Here is a 26892-nt window from a genome sequence, read left to right as displayed (position 1 = left end):
GCTAATGCTGCAAAAATGTGCAGAGTGCATTCTTGTGGTAAAACACGCTGCACTGGAGTTCCCTTTCTTCCCTGGGCCTACCTGCCAGAACTCCTCCCCAGACTGAACAGAGGTATCCAGCCTCCTGACCCAGGTTCCCCTCCAGATAACACAGCTGGGACACCAGGGAAGCCATGTCCAGTGGGAAACAAACAGATTACTATTATTTCTAGGAGCCAGTGATGTGATTTAAAAGAAACAATTCACTAGAATAAACAAAATTACCCAAGCAATATGTAGTTGTTCTTCATTTTGAAATGTTCTCTTTTACCTCGGTGGCAAAAAGCCCTCACATATCCCAATCTGGAGGTGCCAGCACGAAGGCTCTGGAAGATTGTTTTCTTAAGCAACTTACTACACTCTAGATTTATAGTAATTTGTGGAACAGGAAATAAAAAGGACTAGTCTTTCCTATTTTCAACATCTCTATATGGAGCCAAATAAGGTCTGTGGTAACAGAGATTCAGTAGGTCATAGACTAAGTGTTGCAACAATTAATTTACTCAATGCCTAGAACAAACCACACGGCAGAGCACTTAGTCAGAGGTGCCCAAGTCCTGAGCCTGGGAATGACACGGAGTGGTGATTTTTGGTTGTTTGTGTTGTTTTTTAAGTCTCCAGTTGGCAAACTGTTTGAAAAGAAGCCAAAACTGAGCAGAAAGAGGGAAAACCCCAAATCTCTGCTTGAGAAGGTGTCCCATAGTTTATTCTCCTGTGCTTGCAATTCCTCCTCCCCTGGAATGGCACTCAGAGCAGACCCTGGGGTGGGGACAGGAGAGGCCATCCTATGCTGACTCTTTAGGACAGCTCTGCCCATCGATCAGTTGAAAATGCAGGCTGGAGGAGCTCTGATCTGGGCTTTGTCTTGTTAACACACAGCTTCTTTCAGTCCCCAGGGAATCACTCCACACCCATCAGGCCCATACAAAACACCAAGATAAGGATGCTCCTGTATCCTTGCCTCCCTTGGAGGAAAAATGCCATTAGTCCTCAAGCAACACAAATGCTTCCTCATCATCCTCCACTGCTAAACATAATCCCATACTGCAGCTGCACAGTAGGGCCAGGATTCATTTCACCAGAGATATCTGCACATGTAAATGTTTACATCTCAGCTAGTTCTCCAATGACCTTTGGAAACCAGCAGAGATAAATAATTCTTTCTCTGAAACAAAAAACATTGCAGTCCAAGGCAGAGATCTACAGCATACCTTACATTTCTCAAATTAAAACACACTAAGGAGAAAATGTGCTCTCAACTGAGAGCAGACAATGGCAGAGCCATCGAGCCTGGTTGTTACATGTGCTGCAGTGGAAAGGTCGCACACAGCACCTTGAGAACAAGTGATCTGCACCAAGATTTGAAAGCAAGTTTTGGAGTGGCTTTTAACACCTTTTGCGCTCTGGGGAAGACAAACACAGATCTCTCAGGTATTTTATTATATTCAGAGCAGTATTTACTCAGCAGACAATTTGAAACTCTAAAGACCATAAATGCTGCCTGCAGAGAACAAGGAAAAACAATGTAATTGAGGGGGAAAAAAACCCTTTTACCTCTCTTTTAAGGTTTTTAAACTCTGAAAATTGAAAGAAAAATTTAATGTACTGCAGTAAAACCACAAACAATTTTCAATTAACAAATATATTTCCTGTGTCTTTTCTGACATGTCTATTAATTTAATCAGTGATTTATTATCCTCTAATCTCCTATTGGAACACGGAGTAATTTTGACTTTTACGTCATTATTAAATTCAGATTTTGGCAGCAACTGCTCCTCCTGGTTACTCTGATACAGCCCTGTTATCTCTGGATGAGCACATCCAGTACCCTCCGATGCACCTTTGCAGGGAGGGAGTTCACCAGCAGAGCACATAAATCACTGAAGGCACTGTTATGTCCCAACCCTGATGAAGTTTGTAGAGCTGGAAGACTGCAAAACTACCTTTTTATTTCTAAACCAAGCAAATTTGATTTGGAAACCTCATGGCCTTGTAAATGCAGGATTTCACAACATAGCTTGCACAGAGTTGCTTTTCAGGATGGAACTGTGCTTTAATTGCTGGGAATTATTTCACCATGGCAACCTGGCTTCAGCAATCAGACTTCTTGCTATATAGCCCAAGATATACAAATGCAGACAGCTCGCTCTGTTCAGAGAGTACCAGGGTGCAGACAAGTTTGCCTTTGTAAAAAATGGTTTAGTTTCCTCACTGCCTTCTTGTCTTGCAAACTCTCTTTGTACAACAACAGCCAAAAATTATCTGACAATACAGACTGGTTTTATGCACCACTGAAGCCTAAAGAAAACCTGCAACAACAAAGCCACGTTAGATATGCAGGTCAAGCTTACCCACATACTACGTTTTGGAAGATAGGTGCATATAGTGTTTCATGTACTTGCAATGTGAAATCACAACTATTTAGACAAAAAAAAGTGTCTTGCATCAGAAGGACAAGTTAGTTATTTCTGTTGGGAAGAGACTCAATAAGTTCAGCACCTGCCTTCCTGCTACAGTTCCACCTTGGAAAACGACACCTATATCACACAGTAGGCAGGACTTTAACAGCTGATACCTTCACACAAACTTTGTCAACTTTCCATCTAAAAAAAGTGCTTTAATGAGACAAATGTGCTAGGGCACACTACAACTTAGAGTGCACATGGAAACACAGGTAACAACACAGCTACTTCAGACATCTCAGCTTTCTTTGCAGGAGCTTCAGTACACAGTATAAACTCAGATAGCATGGGGGAAAAAAAATCGAACTTGTTTTCACTATTCATAAGCAATTTTGCATGCCTGCACCTGTCACCTCACTTTTAAAGCATGTGTACTAGCACACACATGTGCACCTTGCTGCACTGAGACTCACAGCTGGGGGGAGTTCAATCATCTACCAGTCATTAGTTATTGAGCAAGTTGAGCAAAGAAATACCAATGTGCGGAAGCAGCCCCACCTAAAATTTTCATCGTCTGTATCAAGCTTCACAAACTCATCTCTTACACTTTAAATTAAGCACAGCAGTGTAATTAGAAAGGATATTTATTCACTAGAAAGTATTATGAGTCAAGGTCACCTCTCAATGGCAGAGAACAAAAATTGGTTTTTACCCCCCCTTTTGTTAATATTTTGGCTTTAATTTAAACCAAAGTCATCTCTCCTGGCATGCCTTAGACCAGATCCTGTGAGGAGAAGCAGGGCCTTTCAGTTTTAGCGTGAACTATCTTGTTAAACTTAAAAATTGAAGTCCATATAAGGCGTAAATTGTGTGTCTCTTTACAGGGTCAGAAAGCCAGTGGGAAAAAGAATCAAAGCATTATCTTAACTACGTAACTTTCATTAACAAATAATAGGTACAAACTACGTATTAGTAGCTTTCACTAAGTGTAACTGTGCAGTTAATTTTTAAAGATTTTTGACAGAATGATGCAATGCTCTGTTCAGTTTTGTCAACAACAGCACACAGCTGCTTCAGAATTTCTTAGAAAACAGCACATTGAAGCTTTTCTGTACAGCAGAGGAAGAAAAAAAATCTATTTAAAATACAAACTATGGATTCATAGGCCAAAGTAAAGAACATCCGAATGACTGATTGAAAAAAATAGTAGGGTGGGTAATAGTTTAATTACTGGTACAGTTAGATCACTGTTAATTAGCCAGTGAGACAGCAGCGATTCCCAACCCTAATTTATTACTTTTCCAAATATACCACAGGAGACTGAAAAGCAAGTAGAAATACCTTTATAGCCATACTGAACCACTAGCAACCTGGAAAAAACTCACAGATCTACCCAAACTTGTAGTGTTACCTCCAAGAGCCTGCTAAAATACAAATTCAGTCTTTTAATTAAATGCTGAAAGCACAACCAAGAAATTGGTTAAGGAAAACTAGTAATTTTCAAAAACAAATACTAAAATTAGATGCACAGTTTTGTACTGAAGTGGTTTTGTTCCCTTGGCTGCACGTGCAAATGACAAAAAGGATCTTTAACTCTTCATGTGGGATTTGCAACTGATTGGTTCATAGAAGCTGAGACCAACACCTGAGACATTGCTCAAACAACAGCGTGAAGCCACACTTCCGCCTCACCTTTTGCAACCCAGCATCAGCCCTCAAAGGGATGGCTATGTGTGGATTTAAAAATGTACTGATTTGAATGATATACCTAGACATGACAAAACCTTTCTATATTGCAAAGCAATAGAAAAAATAACAGAAATAACTATTTCTGTTGAGAGAGAATACAGCTTTTCCCCTCTATCCCACACAGAATGTGGTCTCAAGACCTAAGCTTTATCTTTTCCCTGCACAGTTCTAAAGAAATGTATCAGTCACATCAAAACTAGGGGCTCTATAAAAGAAGGAATCAGCAAAGCTGACAGTCAGCACCTTCCCTGTAAGACCATGGTGTTCTGAGCCTGAGATATGTGGACACATTGGACTGAAGAGCAAATCTGGGTGTGAGTGGAGCCACCAAGGTGCACATCATGTCATCCCACCTCTGTGTGAAGTTACATACACCACCAACAAAGAGACCCAAGCCTTCTTTCTTCAGTAACTCCATGTACTTTGGATGGTGTGCCAGGACTACTTTTTCCAGGTAGTAAGCTAAGAATTTTAATATTTTGCCACTACCTGCCCTTCTGAAGACAGCTGCACTCACTGCTGATTTTCCCTTTTTTAAAAATAAAAGGAATCACACAGACATCCACAATGTTCCCTTCACCTGGGGAGCATCTGCTACCATGCATTCCTGCTGTCTGAGCAAAAGCACTTTTAAGCTTACTTCCATACCAGACAAAAAAGAACTTGAAAAATTAACACAGCAGAATTTTCTGACAAGCTCAAGCAACCTGGCTTCAGTGCTAATGGGCTCCATTCATGCAAAGAAGCAGTTTTTTTCTTCAGAAAGCTGTAAGAAAGGGTCAATCCATACATCACATACACCAATCTCCTTCCCTTTCCAGAGACTAGGTGCTGGCAGCTCTCAAAAGAAATGCAACATCTCTTCTCTGACAGCAATTTGCTGACGTTTTAGTTAAGATTCTGTTGAACCTCTCAACACCAAAGACTAAGGAAAGAATTTTTAAATTCCCCACAACAAAATAACACTCTAACAAACTCAATTTTGGTAATCACAGAGAGATGTATCATGGAACAGACAGATTCTCAGCCATCTTAGAGACAGGATTTATTCAGGAGATCACATTCCTAACACCAAATCTCTGAAAAAACTCTTAAAAAACAAGAATGGCAAGAGAAAGCTCTTCTACAGAGGACTTTTTTTTCTCCTATAAACCTACCTGGTGAAAGTCTTGGAGTACACAGATGTTTGAGATCCCATTAAACAGCAGACACAAATTGTGTGAAATGGATAACTTTCCCATAAAGAGCAGCACCAGAAACATGGGCTATTGCAACATAGGAAACAGAGAGACAAACCAGGAACTGTAGTCAACTCCCAGAAGGATTAATATTGCACACTCATACTTTGTTCAGATATAAATGAAATAATATTCCAGACTGCAAGAAGCAGCTAAAATCTGGAACAAATCCTATATGCATACCAAGCAAACAAGATAAAAGAAGGGTGAATAATTTCACAAGTCTGAGAATACAGTCAAATAGATTCTTTGTAAAGTGTCCAGGAGGCACCTTCAGTAAAAAAAGCACACTTTTGCATCTAAACAAGAGGAAAATGCTATTAAACCTTGGCCAGGAGCCCTTTCTGTACGAGCTCTGGAGACACCTTAGAGGGTTGTTTCAGCACTGAGAATTCTAGCAGTCCTCTGCCTCTGGCTATCGCTTCACAGGATGTGGAACACATAACCAAAACACAACTCTATGCTGTAAATACCTCTGAAGAAAGACACCAAGTTCTTCATTAAGTTAATACACTGTGCACGGTTGACTGATGTTCACAAATGCCCCAGGGGTGTGACACTCCTGCAGCGAATACAAGTGAGCAGAGTACTATCCCAGAGAAACAGAGGAGTGCTGGCTGGACCTGCCTGTGAGACACAGCATCTTTCCAGAGCACAGCTCCAAGTCCTGAGCTCCAGCAAGAGCCCCAGTCACAACATGGCTTTGCCAGAGGTATCGGACAGCTCGCCGTGCGGCTGAGCGCCATGCAGAGCACTACAAGTTTTGTGTCTACAGCCAGAAGAGACTTTGCTGCCTGTGTGTGCTGAGAACACCCAGCACATGCAGGGAGAGCTGCCTCTCCAGCAGGCACATCCCAGCCAGGTAAGTCCATCAGGCTGGAAACGCCACCCAGGCACCCAGGCCTGCCTCCTGTCACCAGCTCTGTCCCGAGGACAGGACACTCGTGTCAAAGAACAATCTCCACAGGCATATCCATGCTCCCATTCCCACAGAAGAGCCACCAGAGTCCCTCCTGCCTGGTCACCCCTTGCCAAAGCACAAGATGTTACTGTCCCATAGTGTCACCAGTCCTTTGTGAGCAGCTGAGAGTCCCAAAAGGCCATCACTGAATGAGGAATCAGCTCCTGTTACAGAAATATTCAGCAGGACACAGCATGACAACTAGCGATGTCAGTTGCCCTGAACCATAAACATTTTGAACTATTTCAGTACAATGGAAAGTTGTGGGAGGGAGAAAGAAAAAGAACAGGATAAAAATAGCCAATGTGGCTCTGAAGAGCATTTTGCCTCTGAGTCCCTTTCCCTGCATACTGCCCTCCCTTCCTTCTCTGTTCTGCCTGTCCCAGGCTTTTGCATTAATCAGATTAGCTAGTGTTAAACAAGGCTCTTCTAAATACTTTCTAATACTGTGAATCGGACTAAATTGCTGAAAAATGTTTCTGTCAAAATTAGAATAAAACAGGATTAATTTTTTAAATATTTGCTTTAGTGACACATAGAAGCATCACAGACAACAGCTGTCTTCAGCCATGGGAGTCCAGGCAGCAGAGAAGCTCCTCTGCTTCTACCCACCTATGTTCCGGCTCCTGAACACAACAAGACAACCTTGCATGATCACTTAAAAACCAGAATACAATGCCAAAATCAATCTGGTTTCTTCCTCATCTTTGTATGAATTGAGAAATAAGAGACGGAATTTAATTCTTAAAAAACTTTCAAGTTCTTGCTGTAAAAATACATAGCAGCATCCAGAATGCCAACTCAAACTTGCTAATTTATCCAAATGAAAAATCATTATCACCCTATCACTGAAGACAAATAACTACACTCTTGAAAAGCACTTACCCAAAAAAGAGAGGGGTTGGTTGTTTTGTTTTTAGTTGCTATCCAAATCAATGCCTGTACAATGCTGTAAAAAGGGAGGCTCTCATGAGAAAGGGAAGTTTTAACTTACCTATTTCCACACTCATCCAGGACAATGTGTACATATAAACCATACTGGAATTTATCAAAAGACATTACACAGTGACATCTGTGTAGACTGCATCATTCCTCTTCCCTACCACCGTATCCCTGATTAATAGTCAACTATTCCAGAGGGATTCCGTTTCACTGGAGACTTAGAAGGAAACACATAGAACTAGGAAGCTGCACAGGGAACAGCCTCTGAAAATCGCCAGCACAGGACCCAAAGTGTCACAGCACTGCAAACACACTCAAGCATCTACATCAGGACTCATGCACTGGCACAGAGAGTGAACATTTTGTCCTGAAATCAGCAGCGTGTGGCTCCAAAAAACGCTTATGGCTGGCTCTGTTATCTGCTGGGACCAATAAAGGGAGAGATCCCAGAAACCTCAGTCTTCCTTCCACTTTGTGCTGCTTGAGGCCAGTAAAATGCAGACCTCTGCAAGGAAGCTGACAGGAATCCACAGCGTCACAAGAAACTCAGACAATTAATGAAATAATGCTTAAAAATAGAATAGTATTCCAAGTTTTGACATGATACTCTTTGCCCTTTCCCCTTCCATCTCTCTCAAGAACCACCAACTCACAGAAATCAAAGTAACAAAAACCAGAAAAACTGCATCCATTTTAGGTTTTTCTTGCTCTCTAATTGTGGGTTAAATAATAGCACCATTCTGTACAGAAATGGGAAAGAAATTACATTAACATATTTCAAAAACATATGAAGTGAAATGAAATTAAACAGCCTTAATTAAACACCGTGTTAAGGAACCTCTCAGCTATGCTGTGACTAATTTAAAGGGGAGATGACACTTTTCTACTGGTGTCTCAATTTTTTTTAATCATTATAAGTGCGTAGCCTTGCTCCCATCCCTGAAGTGTTAAACACAGTTTACTAACCAATATGATGAAAGATACAAGCATCTCCAGAGTTCTTCACAGCTGAATCACTAATAATTTAAAAGAGCAATAAACCTAACCATGGTTTTCATAAAACATTAATTAGAAAGACTGAGAACACATCTGTTGCTTTTGTTACATTCTTCCCCCCTTTATGGTTCAGCTGTCTTTCCCCCACGCTCTTCTAAACTCTTCTCAGGTTCTCAGGACTGCTCTTCTCATGAAATCTTTCTGCTTCCTCACACCTCCCTCCTCGTTTCCTGCGTGTATTGATTCCTCCTCTGGCAGCTGTTACTAACGTGTGACACACACAGTACCCAGCACCCAGCGGGCAGGAGGAGCTGGACCTACACGTTAAAAGCATCGAGTGTGTTAGTTGTAACTACTCACTCAGCGTAAATAACACAACAAATCTGCCATGCAGGAAATCAAACTGATTAAGTATTGTACAAGAACAACTGAGCTTTATAATTCACAAGCAGGAGAGAGACGGGAGTGGAGGCAGTTTAGAGTGAACACAAGCATTCTATCCCTTGTCCATTGTGAATTTCTGCAATTCCTTGGCAGGCTGGGAGGAAACTGTGATTCTGATAGTTCCCAGTTAGGCCTGAGAAAAGGGCCTAAAATGCAGTGGGAACTGCTCATAACACTAGGCTGTGCACAAGCAAGATACCCTTTGATCTCATCACCAAGCCACTGGTGATGGCCTGATCAATAGAAGAAAAATTACTCCATACAGAGTTTAGCATAGTGTAGAGAGCAGAAAACTCAATCAGCAGTTTCAGGTGGCCACGCTTAGAAGCGGTATTTGATACCACTTTGATTCTGAAAGTGATGGCAAGACACTACAGTAATTTGGGATATATCTAGTTTAACTTCTTATGACTACAATGTATGTATTACCACGTGAGATGGTCACTTTATTGGCGTGGCATTGCACTTCCAGGACATTTAGGGTCCCTGTTCTTGTCTACTGACAATAATGTAGATGAAGCTCAGCTGTGGGTGCCTCTGTTCAGAGAAATCCCATCCCAGCTGTCACCAACAAGCCACCATTTTTAGCCTAAATGAGGTCCCATGTGGCTCCTTCTCCCTGCCATCACTAACTGGGGCTTACACTTTCTGAAGCACTAATATCCCATTTCTGCAAAAAGGAAATTTGATTGGATGCAGCATCTACCTGGCTCCTCATCAGTGCCTGTGCTTTCACATTGCCTGAGCTCTTTACAGAATAGGATGAGTTTATGCTTTATAGAACAAAGCAAGATGATGTAACACACATAAGGTCAGATAAGGCATCCAAAGCAGATTCTAGAGGAGAAATAAGAGAACCAGTCTGGCATCTAAAGAAAGTTTTTGTGACTTCACACTGCTCTCTAACCACAAACAAAAGGAGATAACACAGAACAAAAAGACACATTAAAAGAACACTCATCTACAAAATAGTAATCATTTCTATCTAGCAACAGCTCAGCAAAATAAAGTTATGCTATTAATTATTGAGTTCAAAGCATTGCATGTGTGACAATGTTCTCCTGCTTTCACAATAGTTTTATAGTAAACATCGAAAATAAATCTCAGAAGAAAAGCAAAATTATGCACTATTTCTGCACGTATGCCAGTAAGAGAAGAAAGGCTGAAGTTAATGTTCCACTTCTTAGAAAGTGTGTGCTGCACAAATTAAAAAGATATGTTTCACTGCTAAATCACAGAACTTACCTATACTTTAAAATAAATCGCCATAGATACTTAACAAAAGGTTTGGCAATTCTTCCCTACAGAGGCACCCATCTATTTACATCTGGGAGAGCTGCCAATAGAACAGCTACCAAAAACTTCAAAAGGTTCACATCGTGAATAGCAAGTCTCTGGCCAAAGGATTTTATGATATGACCAGCTGTGTAACACCATATTGAATTATAGACACGCTGCCCCACAAAAATGCAAAGAAGGGACATTAAACTTGTTAAAAAGCTGAAAAAAAAACCCCCTTCAGTTCTTTAAATTAACGTTTTCTAGGGTTAAGTATTTTTAGCAGGGAAGAAAAAAATCCAACCAACTACACTACAGGACTTTTAAAAGAGCAAATCTCAGCAGCTGTTCCCACCGAGGCTGCTTCAAGCTCAGCGAGCTCCTCTAGCTGAAGCCCCAGCCAGAGCTCAGCCGCTTTGTGATCAGAACACCCTGCTTTAATAAATGGCTCCCTTAAACTCGCTCGGGGAGAGACATGAGTCAACAGAGGAAGAGAGGGATAATGTTTCTGTTGACAAACATTTAACAATTGGCAACAGACAGTAGGAAACGGGGACGAACGAAAGCCTGCCAAATAAAGTTATGCTGGAGGAACAAGGCTCCTTTTTGGAGCAGCACTGCAAATCTCCACAGATCCCAGAAGAATATCTGAACACAACCAAAATAAAAAAAGCTGCAGTTGTTGAAGAACGAGGCTCCTAATCCTAATATTTGTGGTGACGTTTTTCCCTGCCAACCAGAACGGGTCAGAACTCCTCGGAACAAAACTACCGCACATCCTTTGCCAAGGAGTCTGGTTTTGGTCTCAGCAATCATCCACGTCTCACTGTTCACACAAGCCCTTCTGAGCTGCATGAGCAATTTTTCCCCCTCATCTTACATTTCTGTAGAAAACTTGCCAAAGCATATGTAGCATCTTGGTCGGAATCCTTACTGAGGCAATCCAGGACCTTCGCTGTCTGCTTACGTCTTGGAAAGCCAGTTCTCATGAAAGCACCAACAAGACCCAACTGCCGTATTAAGGGTGAGCAAACGTTCGTCTCCAAGCGCTTACTGCTCTTCCAACTTCCAGCCTCCCCGATCGCTACACAGGATCCAGAGGGAGCCAAAAGCAGCCTCCCTCCTTCCTGCAGAGAGCAGCGGGGCTCAGGAGCGCCCGTCGCCCCGGCCGCAGTTTTCACTCGAGCTCCAGCTCCCTCCTCTCCCGGGATGCCCCGTGGGCCCCGTCCTTACCGCAGCACTTTGCCCACCGCCTGCAGGACCATCTTGCAGCTTAATCCGGGCTTGGGACTCTGGGCGAGCACGGGCCGTTCACCGGGGAGGCTGCAGTGATCCCCCACCATGGTAGGGCGGTGCGGAGCGGAGCGGAGCGGCGCTCGGCCCGGGCTCCCCGCCGCTGTCCCGGCCGCCCGCCCCCGCCGGCCCCGCCAATGGCGCTGGGGGCGGGCGGTGCCGCGGCTCCTCCGCCCGCCCCGCCCCGAACCGGCCCGAGCAGGGCCCGGCCCCGAACCGGCCCGAGCAGGGCCCGGCACCGCCCCCGCGCCCCTCGGCGCTGCGGCCGCACGGGCAGCGCGGCCCGGCCGCGTTCCGCACCCCCGGGCGGTGCCGGCACGGCGGAGCGCGGCTGCCAGCACCGACAGTACCATCCTCTGCCCCTTTTCTAGGCAGCCGGACAATAAGCAAGGCAAAGTAGGACGGTGCCTGACGGAGCAGGACACGGGGCAAACGTCCTGCTTTGCTGTCTGCACTACGGGCCCCGTCCGTAATGGGGCCAGGGCTGGACTCCCGGGGAGAAACGGGAATAATGACGCCTTTTATCAGCGAGGCTTTGCATTGCTCTCGGTGCTCTGTGTGACGAGCAAGGGCATGGGCTACCAGAGCTACAGGCAGGCGTACATATCACATGGCAGCCCAGCAATGACATCCAGACTTTATCAGAGACGTTTAAACAGAGGAAAGGTGAAGAAGAATAAGGATATAAACAGCAAGAGGTGACTTGCCATTATGACCAGAGTTAAGAGCAAGCACTTGGGTTAAGCAGTCTCCCCAAACACAAGGTCCATTGTGAGCCACATTCAGTTTTGCCTGGATAAATCACTTGGATATGCGTTTTCCTAACAGACCTTAGAAAGGCACTGTGTGTCCAATTCCTTAGCCATGCCAGGTAAAAACCAGTCTACACCCCTTTTGGACAGGCAGCTCTGCCCACATGTTGCAGTTGTAGCATTTAGAGCCCGATCACCACAAAAAATGTGGCAGGTGTGGCATAATGTGACCTAGAACAGAAAGTCTTGAGGACGTTTCTTATTCTGACACACCAAAGCCTGGCCCATGACATCTCAGCAAAAACAGTGGGTTTGCCACTTTATGTACACCTGCAAGACTGGCTGCAATCAGAAGGGCCAATTCTCCATTCAGGGTACAGTTTGTTCCAGTTTGTGTACTGAACAGGCATCTTCCCCTGTGAACAGAAGACAAATAGGCTTGTTGAATTCAGCTTAGCACAGTGACATTGCTGCTGCTGCTGCTGCCACCAACCTGGCATCACCTGGTCAAAGTAGGCGGGAATGTGGCTGCTGTTGGCACAACCCCAAGAAACCACAGCCCCACAATGCAACCTGAAGGAAAAATGTGTTGCTGCTCAGTCCCAAAGCATCTACCCAGGCAGGGGTGTTTGTCAGCTATGCACTTTTAGTTGCATGCCCAAGTTAGGCCTCCTCACCTTGTGAAGCAGGAGGTATTTTGATTCCCACTGTACAAGCAATCCACTTAAGATGGAGTTGTAATGACTTCACTGATAGCACACAGTAAGCCTGCAGCTGAACACAGCTCAGTTTTCCACAGTGAATCCTGGTGCTTCATACCTGTGAAAAATCTAATGCTCTGTCAACCCTTTCCTCATGTATGAGCAACTTGTGACAGTAACATTGCAAAACAAGAATCCTGGCAAATGGAAGAAGGGCACCTGCCAAAAAGGCAGCTGCCCTCGCTTCGTCCACCAGTGCAATCTGCCCAGAGAGAATTTAGCTTGTTAAAGAACCCCCTTAAAAACAACAAACCTGTGATATAAAGCAGCTTAAGTTTTAATAAAAGTCTGTCTATCCAAAGTAAATTAAAGAAAGAATCCAGGGGTAAAACCAAAATAAATACAGCTCTGTGGTATTACAGTTGCATTAGGAAAGTTAGCCTCTCCATGACTCCGAATGCAAAACAGTCGCTCTTCAGACACGGAGGTACAGTGGTTTTACGCAGGTTAGGAACTGATCCTCTTCTGGTAAAACCAAAATATTGATTGAAACAACTTTCAAACCTGGTCACTTTTTACTTTGATGCAAATAAATGGCCTATTTCTCTCTTCTGCTAGCTTCCACATCAACCCAGCATTTTCCTTTCCTCAGCCATAGGTCTCCATGGCACTCTTTCCAGCCTTTCCCCACCTATCACTTTTCCTCTATTCAAGCAGTATCCTCTGTTTGGATCAACTACATGCTACGGTTTACCTGTAATACAGATTTTATGCAAGTTGTGGGAAAATCCAAGCATCGCTAAGTTAATTTTAAATGCTTCAAGATAATAAAAATCACGTCATTATAGGAAGCACAACTTAGGCACACACACTTTATTTATGTCACCAACATAAATAATTTAAACCACATGTGCAATACAGATTCTTACAGCTTTGACAAGATTTAGAACACACGGTGCAGACACAAATGGGTTTATTTTTGAGCTGCTTCATACAGAAAGAAGAGTACTCAATCTACAATGAGTGTTTATTTGAACACAGCTGCTGCTCTGATCTCCACCTATGCATATTCTGAAGGATGCATATCTACACTTCCTTAAGGGTGTGTCTACAACCATCTGAAATCCTGCCTATTTACATTCATCAGAAGCCTCTCTTTCACTTGCTTCCTCCACATCCTCTGCACATAACAACTGTTGCATCTGATCTTAGCCCAATTGTGCTTCGGCACCGGTGAACTGCTTCTAGCATGTGCCCTCCCCACCAGACAGGCAGTGTTGTGTATTGAAATCATCACTAAAGGTTAACAGAAATACCTGTGAATGGACCTACAAAACAGCTTTACCACTGGCATTGGATCTACAGACGTATCAGCAAAACAGTGACATGACCAAAGGCACAGAGGAAGGGCACAGCAGGGAAGAGGGGGGCGCTGGGAAGAAGGGAGCCCCATTTCTCCTCACTTACACATGTAGCACACTACATGTGCTAGCAGCACACTGATGGAAAGCTTTCTACAGTGATCCCAACTACCAAGCTAAGGAATGATATTTATAAATGTTATGAATAATGCTTTGTATTTATAATGCTGTTATAAGCAGCACTTAACCATTATATACTTATTTGCCCCTTTTACCGTTCCATAAAAAGTACATGTAAAGCAGCCACCACAGGGATGTATACTGGTACTTGGATGTTGGCAAAGAAAGCAAGTTGTATTCGACCCAGACAAACAAACAACGTCAAGGCAGAAAAAAAAAAAAAAAAGAAAGGTACAATTCAGCATTTATATGCACAGAAATGAAGCCTTGTAACGTCAGACTATAAAGTCCTGTTTTAAATTAAGCTTAAGTTTATTGTGTGTCCCTGCCTGACATATAACATTTCAATTTTGCAAGCTCATGAGCCCTTTTGTTTGTCTTTAGTGTGCCCTGATACCACCTAGCCAAGTACCCCTTCCAGTTACCTTGAAGGGTACTCCCAGGTGTCTGGAACCATTGAAAATCAGCAATGAGAACATTTTATCCTTTAGCTTGCCTCTAAGCTGTATTTATACTGAGATTACATTTGCTCTCCATTTTGTCATTCTCACACAGCAGCAGATGGCACAAGCAGCTCTGCTCAGTATCAACACTACAGGCATGGATTTGGGACAGAAGACAGCCTGAAAACAAGTTGTCTCCGTCTCAAAAAGCAGTCTGGAATGGTCAGAGAGAAGGGGGAAATTTATTTTAAAGGTATGTGTTCATCTCCACTCTTGAGACAATAGCAGGAGCAATAGGTCTTCCTGGCCACACAGAGTGTTGTGATACAAGCCTTATCAAAGTGGCCACACACAGTGCAAAAAGTTTGTGCACAAAGACTGAGCTTAAAAGCAGCACATTTGTAAGTGACAAGGTGCCTACATTTGCTGCTTTACTGAAAACTCTGAAAACAATGACAAGTCAGTGTCTATCCTGCAATCATCTTTGGCTTCATCAATACTGTGGGGTGTTTTTTTCTACAACGGGCAGAGAGCAAATAAATGGTACACAATATTCTCACTTCATCCATAACATGAGAAAATAATCTGCAGCAAGAAAAGCAAATTAGCTCAAAAAAATCAGTAAAGCTCCACTGGGAACTCAAAAAAAAAATTATATTAAGGGTTTTTGGAAAGGATGCACAAAATGAGAAGAACCAAGTGTTCATCAAATACCACTTTACTTACTAAAAAAAAAAAAATAAAGAGCAAAGGAAAAGGAAAGAGTGCTGCTGAAAGTATCAAACAGAGAAATCGTGATCTTAAAGGTATCGTATTTCTGACAAGTGTGTAGGTGCATCTATTGTTCTAAAATCCCAAATGTCAAGTTCAACAAGTGTGTATGGATGAGAAATGAAGAACATGAATGTGTTGAAGGAAGCAGCAATAAAAGCAGCTCATCAAGAGATACTCAACTGTACCAGCACTGAACTAATACCTGAGCACTATTAATAAAGGATGGGATAATCACACTCAGACTCTACATGAAGAGGTAATTTGAAATAGAAAACAGAATTCATTTTTATCACCTGCATTTCAGCCAGTCCTCCTGAGTCAGCCCACCTAAAATGACAGAAGCCCTCTGAAAACACACACTGAAAGGACATTTGTTTCCACTGCAGCTGTTCAGGCAAGTATGTGGCAAATACATTCCAAGTCAAAGAATTGCCATGGAGCTGGAGCGAAACATCAGATTCAGACATCAGTTTGTAGAAATCCTGAAAATGTACCACTATTTATAAAAATAATTTCTCTTATTGTTATTCTGAATCCTATGCAAGTTCTAATGTTACTTCATTCTGCTTAAAGCTTCCCCCACAAAGGTTCTTTGCTTTATGTACCAAGTTTTTGTACACCATCCTATAGCACCCTGTTTCAGTGAGGATGAAGCAGTCCCTCTACAGAACCTTTCCAACAGAGTTCATTCCAGTGGAGCAAAACACCACTATGGCACAGCCTCAGGAGGCAGAGGGTTTCCCTCATTCCAATTTGCAAAACAATTTACTTGGCACTACTATATACAGGAACAACAAACTGGAAAATATTTGCAAATAAAGAGCTCGAATCCATCATCCTCATAAACTGTCTTCCATGGAGACAAAGTGTGCTCAGCAGAAGCCTAGTAATAGCTTCAGGTAACACTGGGGCTGGAGTGATGCGTAACATCTCTCAGCAAGGGTGAAATCCCTTTTTTTCCTTTCTGTGGAGAAAAAAGTGAGAAGGAAACACAAATAACTGAAGGTGTGCCAGTGAAGCTAATCCATTTATCATTTTGACTGCCCAAAGATGTCTTTCAACACATGCATCTCACCAAGTCAAAGGAAGAAGCCTTATTAAGCAGAGTACCTGCTGATGGGGCTGCACGGGTGCTTATGGTACATTATAAGGATTGAGATGCTGAATTTCTACCATTGCAGCTGCTGTTAGCTCCTTCCCAAAGATAAAACTAGTGACAATTTAATCTCACATTTTACCTTTTTTTTTTTTCTTGCCCTAATTTTAAAGTTTAGCTAGGCTGCACTCCAGGGAAGCATATATGCAATATGCATTTGATACAGAAAAGCTAAAATGAAAGACTCCTTTTCTTTTCCTCCCCCAAATACACTGGACCTCAAGCTTCATATAAAGAGGTATAACTTCTAAAACTTGGCTAAGAAGTTCTCCCCAGGGATTGTTTAACATATTCAGAACTACTTGCTACAAATATACAGAACTCTCCCTGTAAATTTTACAACACAACTACTGTTTCTACAGACTTGGGTAAATATGGCATAGAAAATGAAATCCTAATTGCAAATTGGCTCAAAACTCTAGGCTAAGATGTCAAAGGTGTAATCAGCACAGGAAAGGAGGGTATCTGTGGCAGCACTGTTATTGGTCAGGACTATCTATGCTTGGGTGGGAAAGGCACAGAAGGAAAAAGGGGAGATGCTGGGAGTGAACTTGCAGCATTTTCCCAGACAGATGGAGAGACACCAAAGGAATAAAAGTTTCCCTCTTTTTTGGACTTAAGAATGGCTTCATTTCAGTACAGTAAATTATTTTATCTGGTAATGTCACATTTAGATGACAGTACAAGGAAAAAAACAATTAATGAAATCAACATGAAATTTATTCTATGAGATTTTTCCCCAGGCATGCCTGCATTACAAAATATAATACAAAGAGCTTACAATATGTAATGAGAAAGTATTTGTGGTAATTCCTGGCATTTGCAGAATAACTCCTTAGCTACGACTTCTGAAGAGCAGGGCCACAAAATCCAGACGTCACAAAATTAACTTGGTTCACACCCAGACCAGTGCACATTTGCATTCCACACTCAATACAGAGGTGCTTCATCCAAGTTAATTTGATTTCTTAATACTGCTCAGGCACAGCACAGATCAGAGCAACAGGAGGCCAGCATAGATTTAGCCATGGAAACAATGTCATAAAGTTCCTAACCTACAACCTGAGATAGTTAGAATTTATTATCCTGGTAAAGAACTTTCCAGCAGGCGTTCAGCAAATGCATGAGTACAAGCAGTGCTTGCACTGGGGCAGCTGAGCGCAGAGGAGGGGCCCTTCCCAGCTGGGCAGTAAAACCTGTCTGGTCAGCGTGCGTGCGAAAGCGAGCGCTGGAGATGGACACTGGGATTCACACACACACACACACCTCCCAAGACTTGGGCACAGCTCACATTACACTGCTGCATTCCAAAACACTTGGGGAAGTAAAAACGTGGAGATCTTGCCTTTGAGGAATCCTTAAACCTCACATGCTGCTGAGTATTTCAAGGCATGTGAAAACATTAACAATTCTTATTCAGCATGTTAAATGAGGGAGTTGCAAATTTACTGGGAAAAAAACTTGAAGTTGTATAGGACAATTCCTGACACTTGGCTATATCAAAAATCTTGTACACAAGAGCCCACAACACCCTCACAGCAGAGTCTTGGCTGTGCCTGCAAAAGAGCTCTGCTGCATGAGGGACATACATACTTACGCAGCTACGGCCACACAGGACTGCACAGCATGAGTAGCCTGCTTGGTGTTTTCCTAAAACTTCTTACACAAATAGTTTTCACAGCCAGTTTCCATGCTCTGATTTTCTGAAGGAAAAAAAACAGCTTCAGAGCTATTCATTTACCCATTTGATTTGAATACTTTGATGGCATAGAACTTCCAGCGTTTCACAAAACCCAACATGATCATATGGTCTTGAGACCAATCCTCTCCTACAAATTCTGGGCAGATTTGGACAAAGAGTGGCAAAAGAATACAATATAAGGTTAAGGCTAGCATACATGTTTTTTCAGGCTCTGCACTAATATATTCTGGAAGCACACTGGCCTAGTTTAATGAGGAGCTGGTAGAATAAAAAAAGCTTGTGTACACAGGATTGTTGGGGTGTTTCACGTTCATTGTTTCTAACTAACATTTCTTCAAAAGCAAGCTAAGCCACAGAGGGAAATTATGGCATTAGTAAAAAAAAAAAAAAGAAACACCCAAAAGAGGAAAATTCATGGAAAATATCACTTCTTTATCCAAAGATAATACAAAACAGAAGTAGTGCTTGAATTATCTCAAACCATCACAAGTTTTCATTTTAGGCTCAGAATATTTGAAAGCTGTTTTTTAAAAAAAAAAACCTCCTGGAAGCGTACAGAGGTCATGAAAGGGTCTACTTATAAAAGAATTGCCTTCCAAACTGCTATACACTGCTGTATTAGAGGCTTTTCTGATGCTGTCTTGCTTAAAATCTCCAGTTTGCCTAAAATTTGTTCTATGGCTACATTTACACCTTTTTCCCCATAGTCCATTACAACTCTTGAATGGATGCTTATTTACTAGGAAACAAAAGCACTGGCTGACAGAAGAGCTTTGCTTTTCTGGTTAGACAAGATTGCCATTTGTCATGTTTCAGTAATGCAGTAAGAAAATTAGCCTTGCCTGCTCTCAGACAAAAGAAAAGTCACACTTAAGGTATTGGACAGAAACTGAGGAAAGGATACTACTGTGTCTACCAAGACTATTCTGTATGAACTTTGCCAAATATGTCTCTTGCCCAGTTCCACAGCTAAAACCAAAGAAATTACTATAATCTACACTTTGCATTTCTTGCTTTGCACACTTTTCCTAAACTACTTGCTTTCAGGATTTTGTCAATATCAATATGTACTGAAACTACAGGATCAATGGGTAATTATGTCAAACATGATAATTCCTACTTAGCTACTGAGAAATCCCATTACTGTGAACATGGCAAAGACATCTGCAAATGCTTGATGAAAATTGCTTCATGAATTGGAAGATGCATGGAAGCTGCAGAGTTACTGCAAAGATGCACAGGCAGGTAAGGGATATAGACATATATATAGATATTAATTTTATATATCTATATATCTATATATCTCATTTTTTTACCTAAATTCAGTGCTAACACAGTAAGTACCTAAAGCATTTTCACATTTTTCTAGGCTTCTCACTGGGGAAGTGAAAGTGAACACTAGAAGATATTCATCTTGCATCTTGAGCTGCTTCTACACTTGGAAGGAACATTATGTGTATCAAGGAAATGTGCTCCAACACACAGTGAGTGAACCTTTCCCTTTCAATGTTCTGCTCTAAAAATTGTTTGAAACTGAGGAAAATACACTGTGTTCTACTATGCAAATAGCAACTTCCCTGTATAATTATAGTGCATTTTGCTGAGAATTGCATCATGACTAGAATACTACCAAGAGGGCAAACATTTAACCACTATTCTTAGTATGTTAGAAAATTTTTCCCACATTACATAAACATGTACACACCCAGACTTAGGCAGCACCATCAATCTTTTTATTGTTTTTACTTTAGTAAAGCAACAGCTATTTTTTTCATTTCAGTAGTTTAATTTTTATTAATTTTATAAAACCAGTATTTAACTTTCTCCTTCAGCTTTCTTCACTGTTATTCTTCCCTTGTCTTTACCAAAGTTGCCTAAACTTTCTGTACTGGCATGCTGATTTTAAAAAAAATCCTTAAAACTTCATTAAAAGAATCAACTTCTAAATGTGTATTGAACAGAAGAAAAGTGTCAAGGAGATTCTCCTGATGTTTTGTTAAAATTAATGTATGCACAGCTGACAAAAGCATAAATAGGATGTATTAACAGGATTGCACATACTAACCAGAAGCAGCAAAACTAAAACATAGCAGATTATTGAAAACATCAAAGCTTTACAAGCTCTTCCATATATTGACCAGGAATATGAACATGCAAAATTCCTCTGAACAGATTCAGCCTTTTATAATTTTAATTCTAGGCATATCTCTGACAAAGAGTCAGAGAGTTCAGGGTAACTACACCTGAGCAGGTCACATTAAAAGAAGAGACAACAGCTAGGAATTTAGCAGCTCAAAAGCTAACTGAGTATGCTGAGTCCATATTCAAATATCTGACTGATGATATGTGAGAATTCAGTGTTTCATTTTTTGGTCTAAAAGGTGCTAAAATACAGAATATATTCTGCTCTCAAATGGTCCCCTACAGGTTTAGTGTTAAAACAAAAAGGGCATGGTATTCTAACTCTACAAGGTAAAACAAATTCCTTATTTTCTTCCCAATACATGTTCCATTTTTATACAAAGAACAAATGGTCAACTAAATGAAAATTCTGAAAATAATTATTTTATCATAAAACAATATACTTCTTGGTTTAACGATACAACATTCAAAACATTGCTACTACTGTTTCTGAATGTAGTAAAATATTTTATTCTACAAATTAGACTTTGTTTTGTTTGCATATGCAATATTTGCATATGCATTTCATTCTTGCATATTTGGAACCTAACCAGAGCTATACTGACTGTATGGCAATTCTTGTATGAGGGAACTTGTTTCTTGTCTTCCCCTATGAAGAAATTCATAAAGAAAATGATAAAAATCCACCTAGCTGAAGTCAGTATTCATATCCACCACAAGGTGCATGCACATCAAAACATACAACAGACAGGAGTAATACCACTGAGAAGTCACATCCTGCTGCCAATCCAGGCAGGGACAGACACCCACTGCCCTGTAACCCCAGGCCTCTCCACAGCCCATCAGATCCTTTTTCTGTGCCTGATGGAAAAGGGAAGGGCAGAGAAGGTCCAGTGTTAAAGGAAGACATTTACTTCCCACACCAAAGAGAAGGAACAAGTAACTATGCTTCACTGTCCAAGGATTCAGACAGTCCTTTGGAAAACAAGCCTCTTCAGATAAAACTTTATCTTTTAAACAGCCAGGTGGAGAAGGAATGATGTCGCATGGATCCAGCTGTTAGCAACAAGCAGGTAATGCACAGCTCCTCTGATCTTTCACCTCACATGGCTGTTGCTTTGTCTTCACCAATAATGGCTTGTTTGGGGACAGTAGTTTTAAAGACAAGACAAAATGTGCAAGACTTCCTATAGAGACAATATCTGTCAGGTATAATCAGCATTGCATGCCCCTTCTTTGGGTTGAGTTGATCTGTTTTAACCTTGTAGGTAAAAGTCAAAAGCTGTGTCCCCACTATGGTTTTTACCACATACATATCCCTAATGACTTCACAATGAAAATGGACATTTTTTTGATTGAAGACGGTATTAGCCTACACAAATACAGCAAGTTAGCAAAGAGCTGCTACTGCAGACACAGCACTTCTGAGGAAACCTGTGCTCTGCACACACATTTAAAGTCACCTCTCACACATGCCTCTGAGCTGTCCAAGTAAAACAAGCTATACTGGTAAAATTAACACATTTTGCCAATAAGTACACTTGACTTGGTTCCAGTGCAGGTGTACTCTCAAAAACCTTCTTCATAGCCCAACCAACAACGCCAGAAGACATTTGGAGCAGTGACAAGACTTACACAGGTAACGCCCAACTTTTCCACCCAGTGATTCACGCGTTTCCTCCAGTGGCATGCCAGGCTCCTACACCACAGAACCTACCCAGTGCTTCCCTGAAAAGCCTGATTTACTGGGATTGCACAAATCGAAGGTACTGCACGTGCAGGGGATGATGCAGCCACCTACCTGCTGCAGCCCAGGCAGAGCGGCTGCCCCACGCCCAGAGGTTCTTTCCAGGGGCCTTTGGGGAAGCAGGGGTAATTAGGTCCAGGCCACAGAATGAGCTCCCAAACCCAGGGATGCTCGGGTATGCTTTATGCCAGCACATCACAGCAACCAAAGCAGTTCTGGGGTCAGAACCAGCCTTCAGTTCTTGTCTGCCTTCCATCTAGTTACCCCTGTAGTGAACCCTAAGCTTCATTAGCTTAAAGCACACCTCCCAAAAAGGTTTCAATTTGTGTATTTGACAAAGAAGAAAAATCAGTTATTTTTCAGTAATTTGTTTCAATGGCTGATCACATCCATTGTTAAGCCACGCATCCTCTGAATATTTAAAACCTCCTCAACATCCATATTTCCAATTATGATTGCCATCCTTTCTCTGTTACAGCTTTCTTCAAACTTCATTAGTTAGATATTATATTCACCCCTTGACCTTCTGAGTAATTAACAAAAAAATCTCCTTATGCCTCATTATTATAAAACTTTTTTTCCCAGTCCTTAAATACTGCAGGTCTTTTCCACCTTTCTAATTTGAATGAAGGTATCAAAGTGCCTACTCAAAACAGTGCAAGTGTAACTGCTCAAAAGATCTGGAGCTCTCCTAAAATCTTAATAGGAATGAACAAGTACACAAAATTTCATCTGGATCTCCATTCCCCAAAAAAGTTAAGTAACTTGTTGCAAGTTTGAAATGTTTTGAGTTTCTAACTTTTAGAAGTTCAGAGAATATTTCCATCCTAAGTCAACAGAAAGAATGCTACTTCTCATTATTTCATCAAGGAAAGAAAAAGCTATTAAATCATCAATTCATTTACATTATCCAGAGAGAAGAGCTATAAATATAACTCTTGTTTTATAAATATTTAATCAGGTTAGTAACAATTAGAATAATTTCATCCCACATGGGTTATGCTACCTTTGATTAAAAACCTGAAGGAAGCAAAAAAAAAAGGTTGTTTTTCTTGTAATCCCTTTTTTCCCCCCTTTCTCACCCACTACCACAGGGATGGAAGCTACAGCATGGTCATTCAAAATTAGGTTGTAAGAAACAGAGAGCGCACATCAAAAATGTTATATCCTCCTTCCATATAATAAACATAAAATTATCATTGTGTTGCTTCCACTATAATCCTTGAATACCCTTGAGCAGTTACTGATTTGAGCCAAATTATCTAACCCAAGGGATAATGTAGAAGGAGCTGAGAACATGATACAGCCTAAAACTTGAATGAGTTGTGTCTTATCATCTGCTAATGTGACCATTAGTGTGGAAATCCACTCAGTTCCACTTTACTGCCCACTGTCTCCACTGCTTTCCTTATTCTTCCTTTCTTCTACTCAGGGAAAATGCCTTGTCCCATCCCTTACAAGGAACATAATCAGAGAGCAGCAGTGAGGGAACCCAAAGTAAGTTGTGCCCCCTGATTCCTTCAATACTGTCCTTCATTTCACTTAAAAAAAATGCTACTTTAACATATAGAACTCAGGAAAGATAACCAACCATACCTGAACTTGCTGGAAATCATGACCCACCCTCACCCTCCCCATAAACATACTCCATATTCCATATACTCAAGACCATTGAGGTACTTGACTGATGAGAAACCCAAGATTTATGCAAGTCAGAACTTGCACACATTTCCCAACTTCATCATGTTACACCTCTGCTAAAAGTGAAAGCTGCAGTTTACCCTCTCCGGGGCTTCATTTACTGCCTCATTTCTAATTCCAGACAATCAGTTTCTAGCAAAAACTGAAAGGCTGTGCTCTCTCACCATGCAACAAAGGAAGCCAGATTTTCCTCCTTACTGTAGACATGTGCTTTTGTGCAACTTCCATTAGCAGATTGTTGCTTAAGAGAAACAGACTGGCAGTGAGAAATAGCTCAGCAGCTTGGCATTTGTTCTACTTGTGTCACCCTTCACAAACAGCCTTGCATTTCCATGAAGGCAACAAACATCTGCTCTGTACACATACAAATATTAAATAATCCAGAAGTCGCAGTGCTGTTCAGAAACTGTCCGAATGGACACTGAGGAAACAAAACCTGATTCACATTCTCATGCTTTCAGGCCTAGGGGTGAAATTGAGTGACATTCTTGCAAAGAACCCAACGGGGCACCTGGATCAGTTCCCCTAAATGAGAGTGATAAAATCATACAAGAGCAATATCACACTTAGCTACTTGTCCCACTGACCCAGGCTGCCAGGACATGGTGTTAAATACTGGTGTTGGAGCAAGTCAGAAGTGCTCAAGAACACAGGAAAACACTTGGAGAAATAGAAGACTGGGACTTAAGGAGAGGTGCACACTCATGTATCAGAGAACTGTTAGAAAACAGTGGTTGTGGCTCACCATGGTTGAAGATTACCAAAACCCAATAATCTCCTCACAGTCCTGCAGTTTTCTGACCACCCTTTGAAAGATCATTCTAAGCAGTAAAAACCAACGAAAGTCAAGTCTGAGCATTGTCTGAAACCTGAAATGTGTAGGAAGCTTGAAGTATGTATTTGGGACAACTAGGGAATTACATTCCTATGTATGAGATGAAGCATGGTTTGAAACATTTTGTAAGTATCTTTTTAATCCTCAGAGAGGTGTCTATTTTGAAATTGCATTGCCATATCCCAGTGTGTACTTACAGGGGAGCAGACAAATTACAATTTGTTTTCAAGAACATGACAATAAAAATATTTAACCTGTATTGCAACATAGTTTGTAGCACAAACTGCCTCATCATTATCATACTTATTCATGCTATAGAGCAGAATGATATAGCAGAATAAGTACATATCAGATTTACTATGAGATTTACTATTGATAAACTATTCTGTGCATACATTACTGGAAATGCATACTTTTTATTCCCTTTTTATTGAGTGCCGTGGTAGCAAAGTTGGAAACTTATTACTCTATACAGATTTTTCAATACATGTAGAATATAAAAAGCTCAACTTATTTATTCAGTCCAGTAAATTTCTCCAACACAGTAAGAGACATTCTCCCTCCCACCAAACATTCTTCAGAACTCCTATGGTCAGTATATGTGCTGATGGCCAGAGCAAACTTAAACACAACGTAACTCCTTTCCAGAGCAAAACAGAAACTGATAATTCCACAACCACATTCCCTTAAAACCCAAACCCTTGCTTTTCTTGAATCATTTTTAGGAGACCTTATTCATAGGACTTTTCTAGTACACAGTGACACACTACTATTTGCCCTGTACCTGACCACTGTGACTCTATCTATTGATCACATACTGGGTTATTGACTGCACAGTTCTCCAACAGAGAGCAAAATTATGTGGTTTTTTTTTACTTAGAAGGAGAGCATCAAGAAGAGATGTGAACTCTAAGTTGGTTGAAATCACCTCCATAATAATAAAATTTATTTTTGTAAACTGTAGCAGTGGATTTGACTTGAAAACACAGCCACCTCAATTTGTACTATTTTAAATTGGAATGCTGAAATAGGAATAATGTTAAAAATCTAAGGTGGGAAAAGGCTGAAGCTACTCTTGTGCACAGAATATGGGACAGAATTGGTATAGCTGTTAAAATCTAAACTAATTGACTTGGTTTTGGAGAAACAGCTGCCACACCTACAGATACCCCTCCAAGTCAAAAGAAGAATAATTCTGTTGCTATCCTGTGCGTTTTTACCGTCCTTAGAAAATTAGTAGGATTGCAGTCGCAGATGGCTACAGTTACTTTTTATGTGGCTTAAGCACATATTCCTACTCTGCCACTGTTCCTTGTAAAACTCCCTCTTCAAAGCTTAATAGCCTGTGCCAAAAACTAATCCATAAAACTGAAAACAGGGGATTGGCAAAAGAACCTGCAAGAAAAGGGGGGAAATAATGACAATTTTTCTGCATTTCAAAGATTGGGTCAAAGTGGCCTAATAAAAACCACATATCTAGCTCTTTCTGTCACCTCTTGGCTGGTTGCTGTCTGCTACAACTGTGCAAGTAAATCCTGATGAGATGGGCATGGAAGAAGGGGCTGTTTGACCAGGGCTGAGCCAAGGGTCTCTCGGGAGGCTGCAGCTGTCCATGGGCTCTTGCTTGGCTGGCAGCTGCCGTGGGCACGCACTCACTGCCTGGCTTTTGTTTTTCAGAACAGGGAGAAAACACATTCTTCCCCTCCCTTGTCTGGGAAACAGGAAACAGATTCTTATAAAGAATCTCCCACATACAGACTGGGCAGGAAAAAGGTGGAGTTTGGCAACATTAAGATTCGTTCTTCAAATGCAGACCAGTAATTATTGTAAGGTAAGCAACAGGATGGCTGGGCTTACTAATGTTTACTCACCCTGGTGCTGCTGTTTTCACATGTATTTATATTTCATGCAGACTTGCCCATAAACATAAAAATGAGTTATTTTTACCTGAGTTTTCAGGTGGTGAGACCTTTGCACAGACTTTATTTACTTTACATAAATGCAATGAATGTAAGTATGTCTTTTCCAATAACTGTACAAGTTAATTCATTCTTAT

General features: G+C 41.3%; 1 protein-coding gene across 7 annotated transcripts in view; it reads right to left on the bottom strand.

The window, feature by feature from the left end:
- Positions 1-26892, bottom strand: part of MOB2 (MOB kinase activator 2) — a 108965-nt gene that overhangs the window by 18166 nt on the left and 63907 nt on the right. The window contains exon 1 of one of the 7 annotated variants that reach the window (XM_023928942.2): positions 12425-12519. The exons of 2 other annotated variants lie outside the window; for them this stretch is intronic. In XM_023928942.2, coding sequence (XP_023784710.1) covers positions 12425-12504 — 80 coding nt within the window. In that variant the 5' untranslated portion in view covers positions 12505-12519. Of the gene's footprint in view, positions 1-5347; positions 5805-7383; positions 7717-10929; positions 11501-12424; positions 12520-26892 lie in introns of those variants that run through there. 4 more of the 7 variants (XM_023928941.2, XM_023928948.2, XM_023928944.2 and 1 more) reach the window with 4 other exon arrangements.

This window comes from Cyanistes caeruleus, chromosome 6 (genome assembly GCF_971803275.1).
Source record: "Cyanistes caeruleus chromosome 6, bCyaCae1.hap1.1, whole genome shotgun sequence".
NCBI classification, from domain to species: Eukaryota; Metazoa; Chordata; class Aves; order Passeriformes; family Paridae; genus Cyanistes; species Cyanistes caeruleus.
This window is presented reverse-complemented; position numbering and strand designations above follow the sequence as displayed.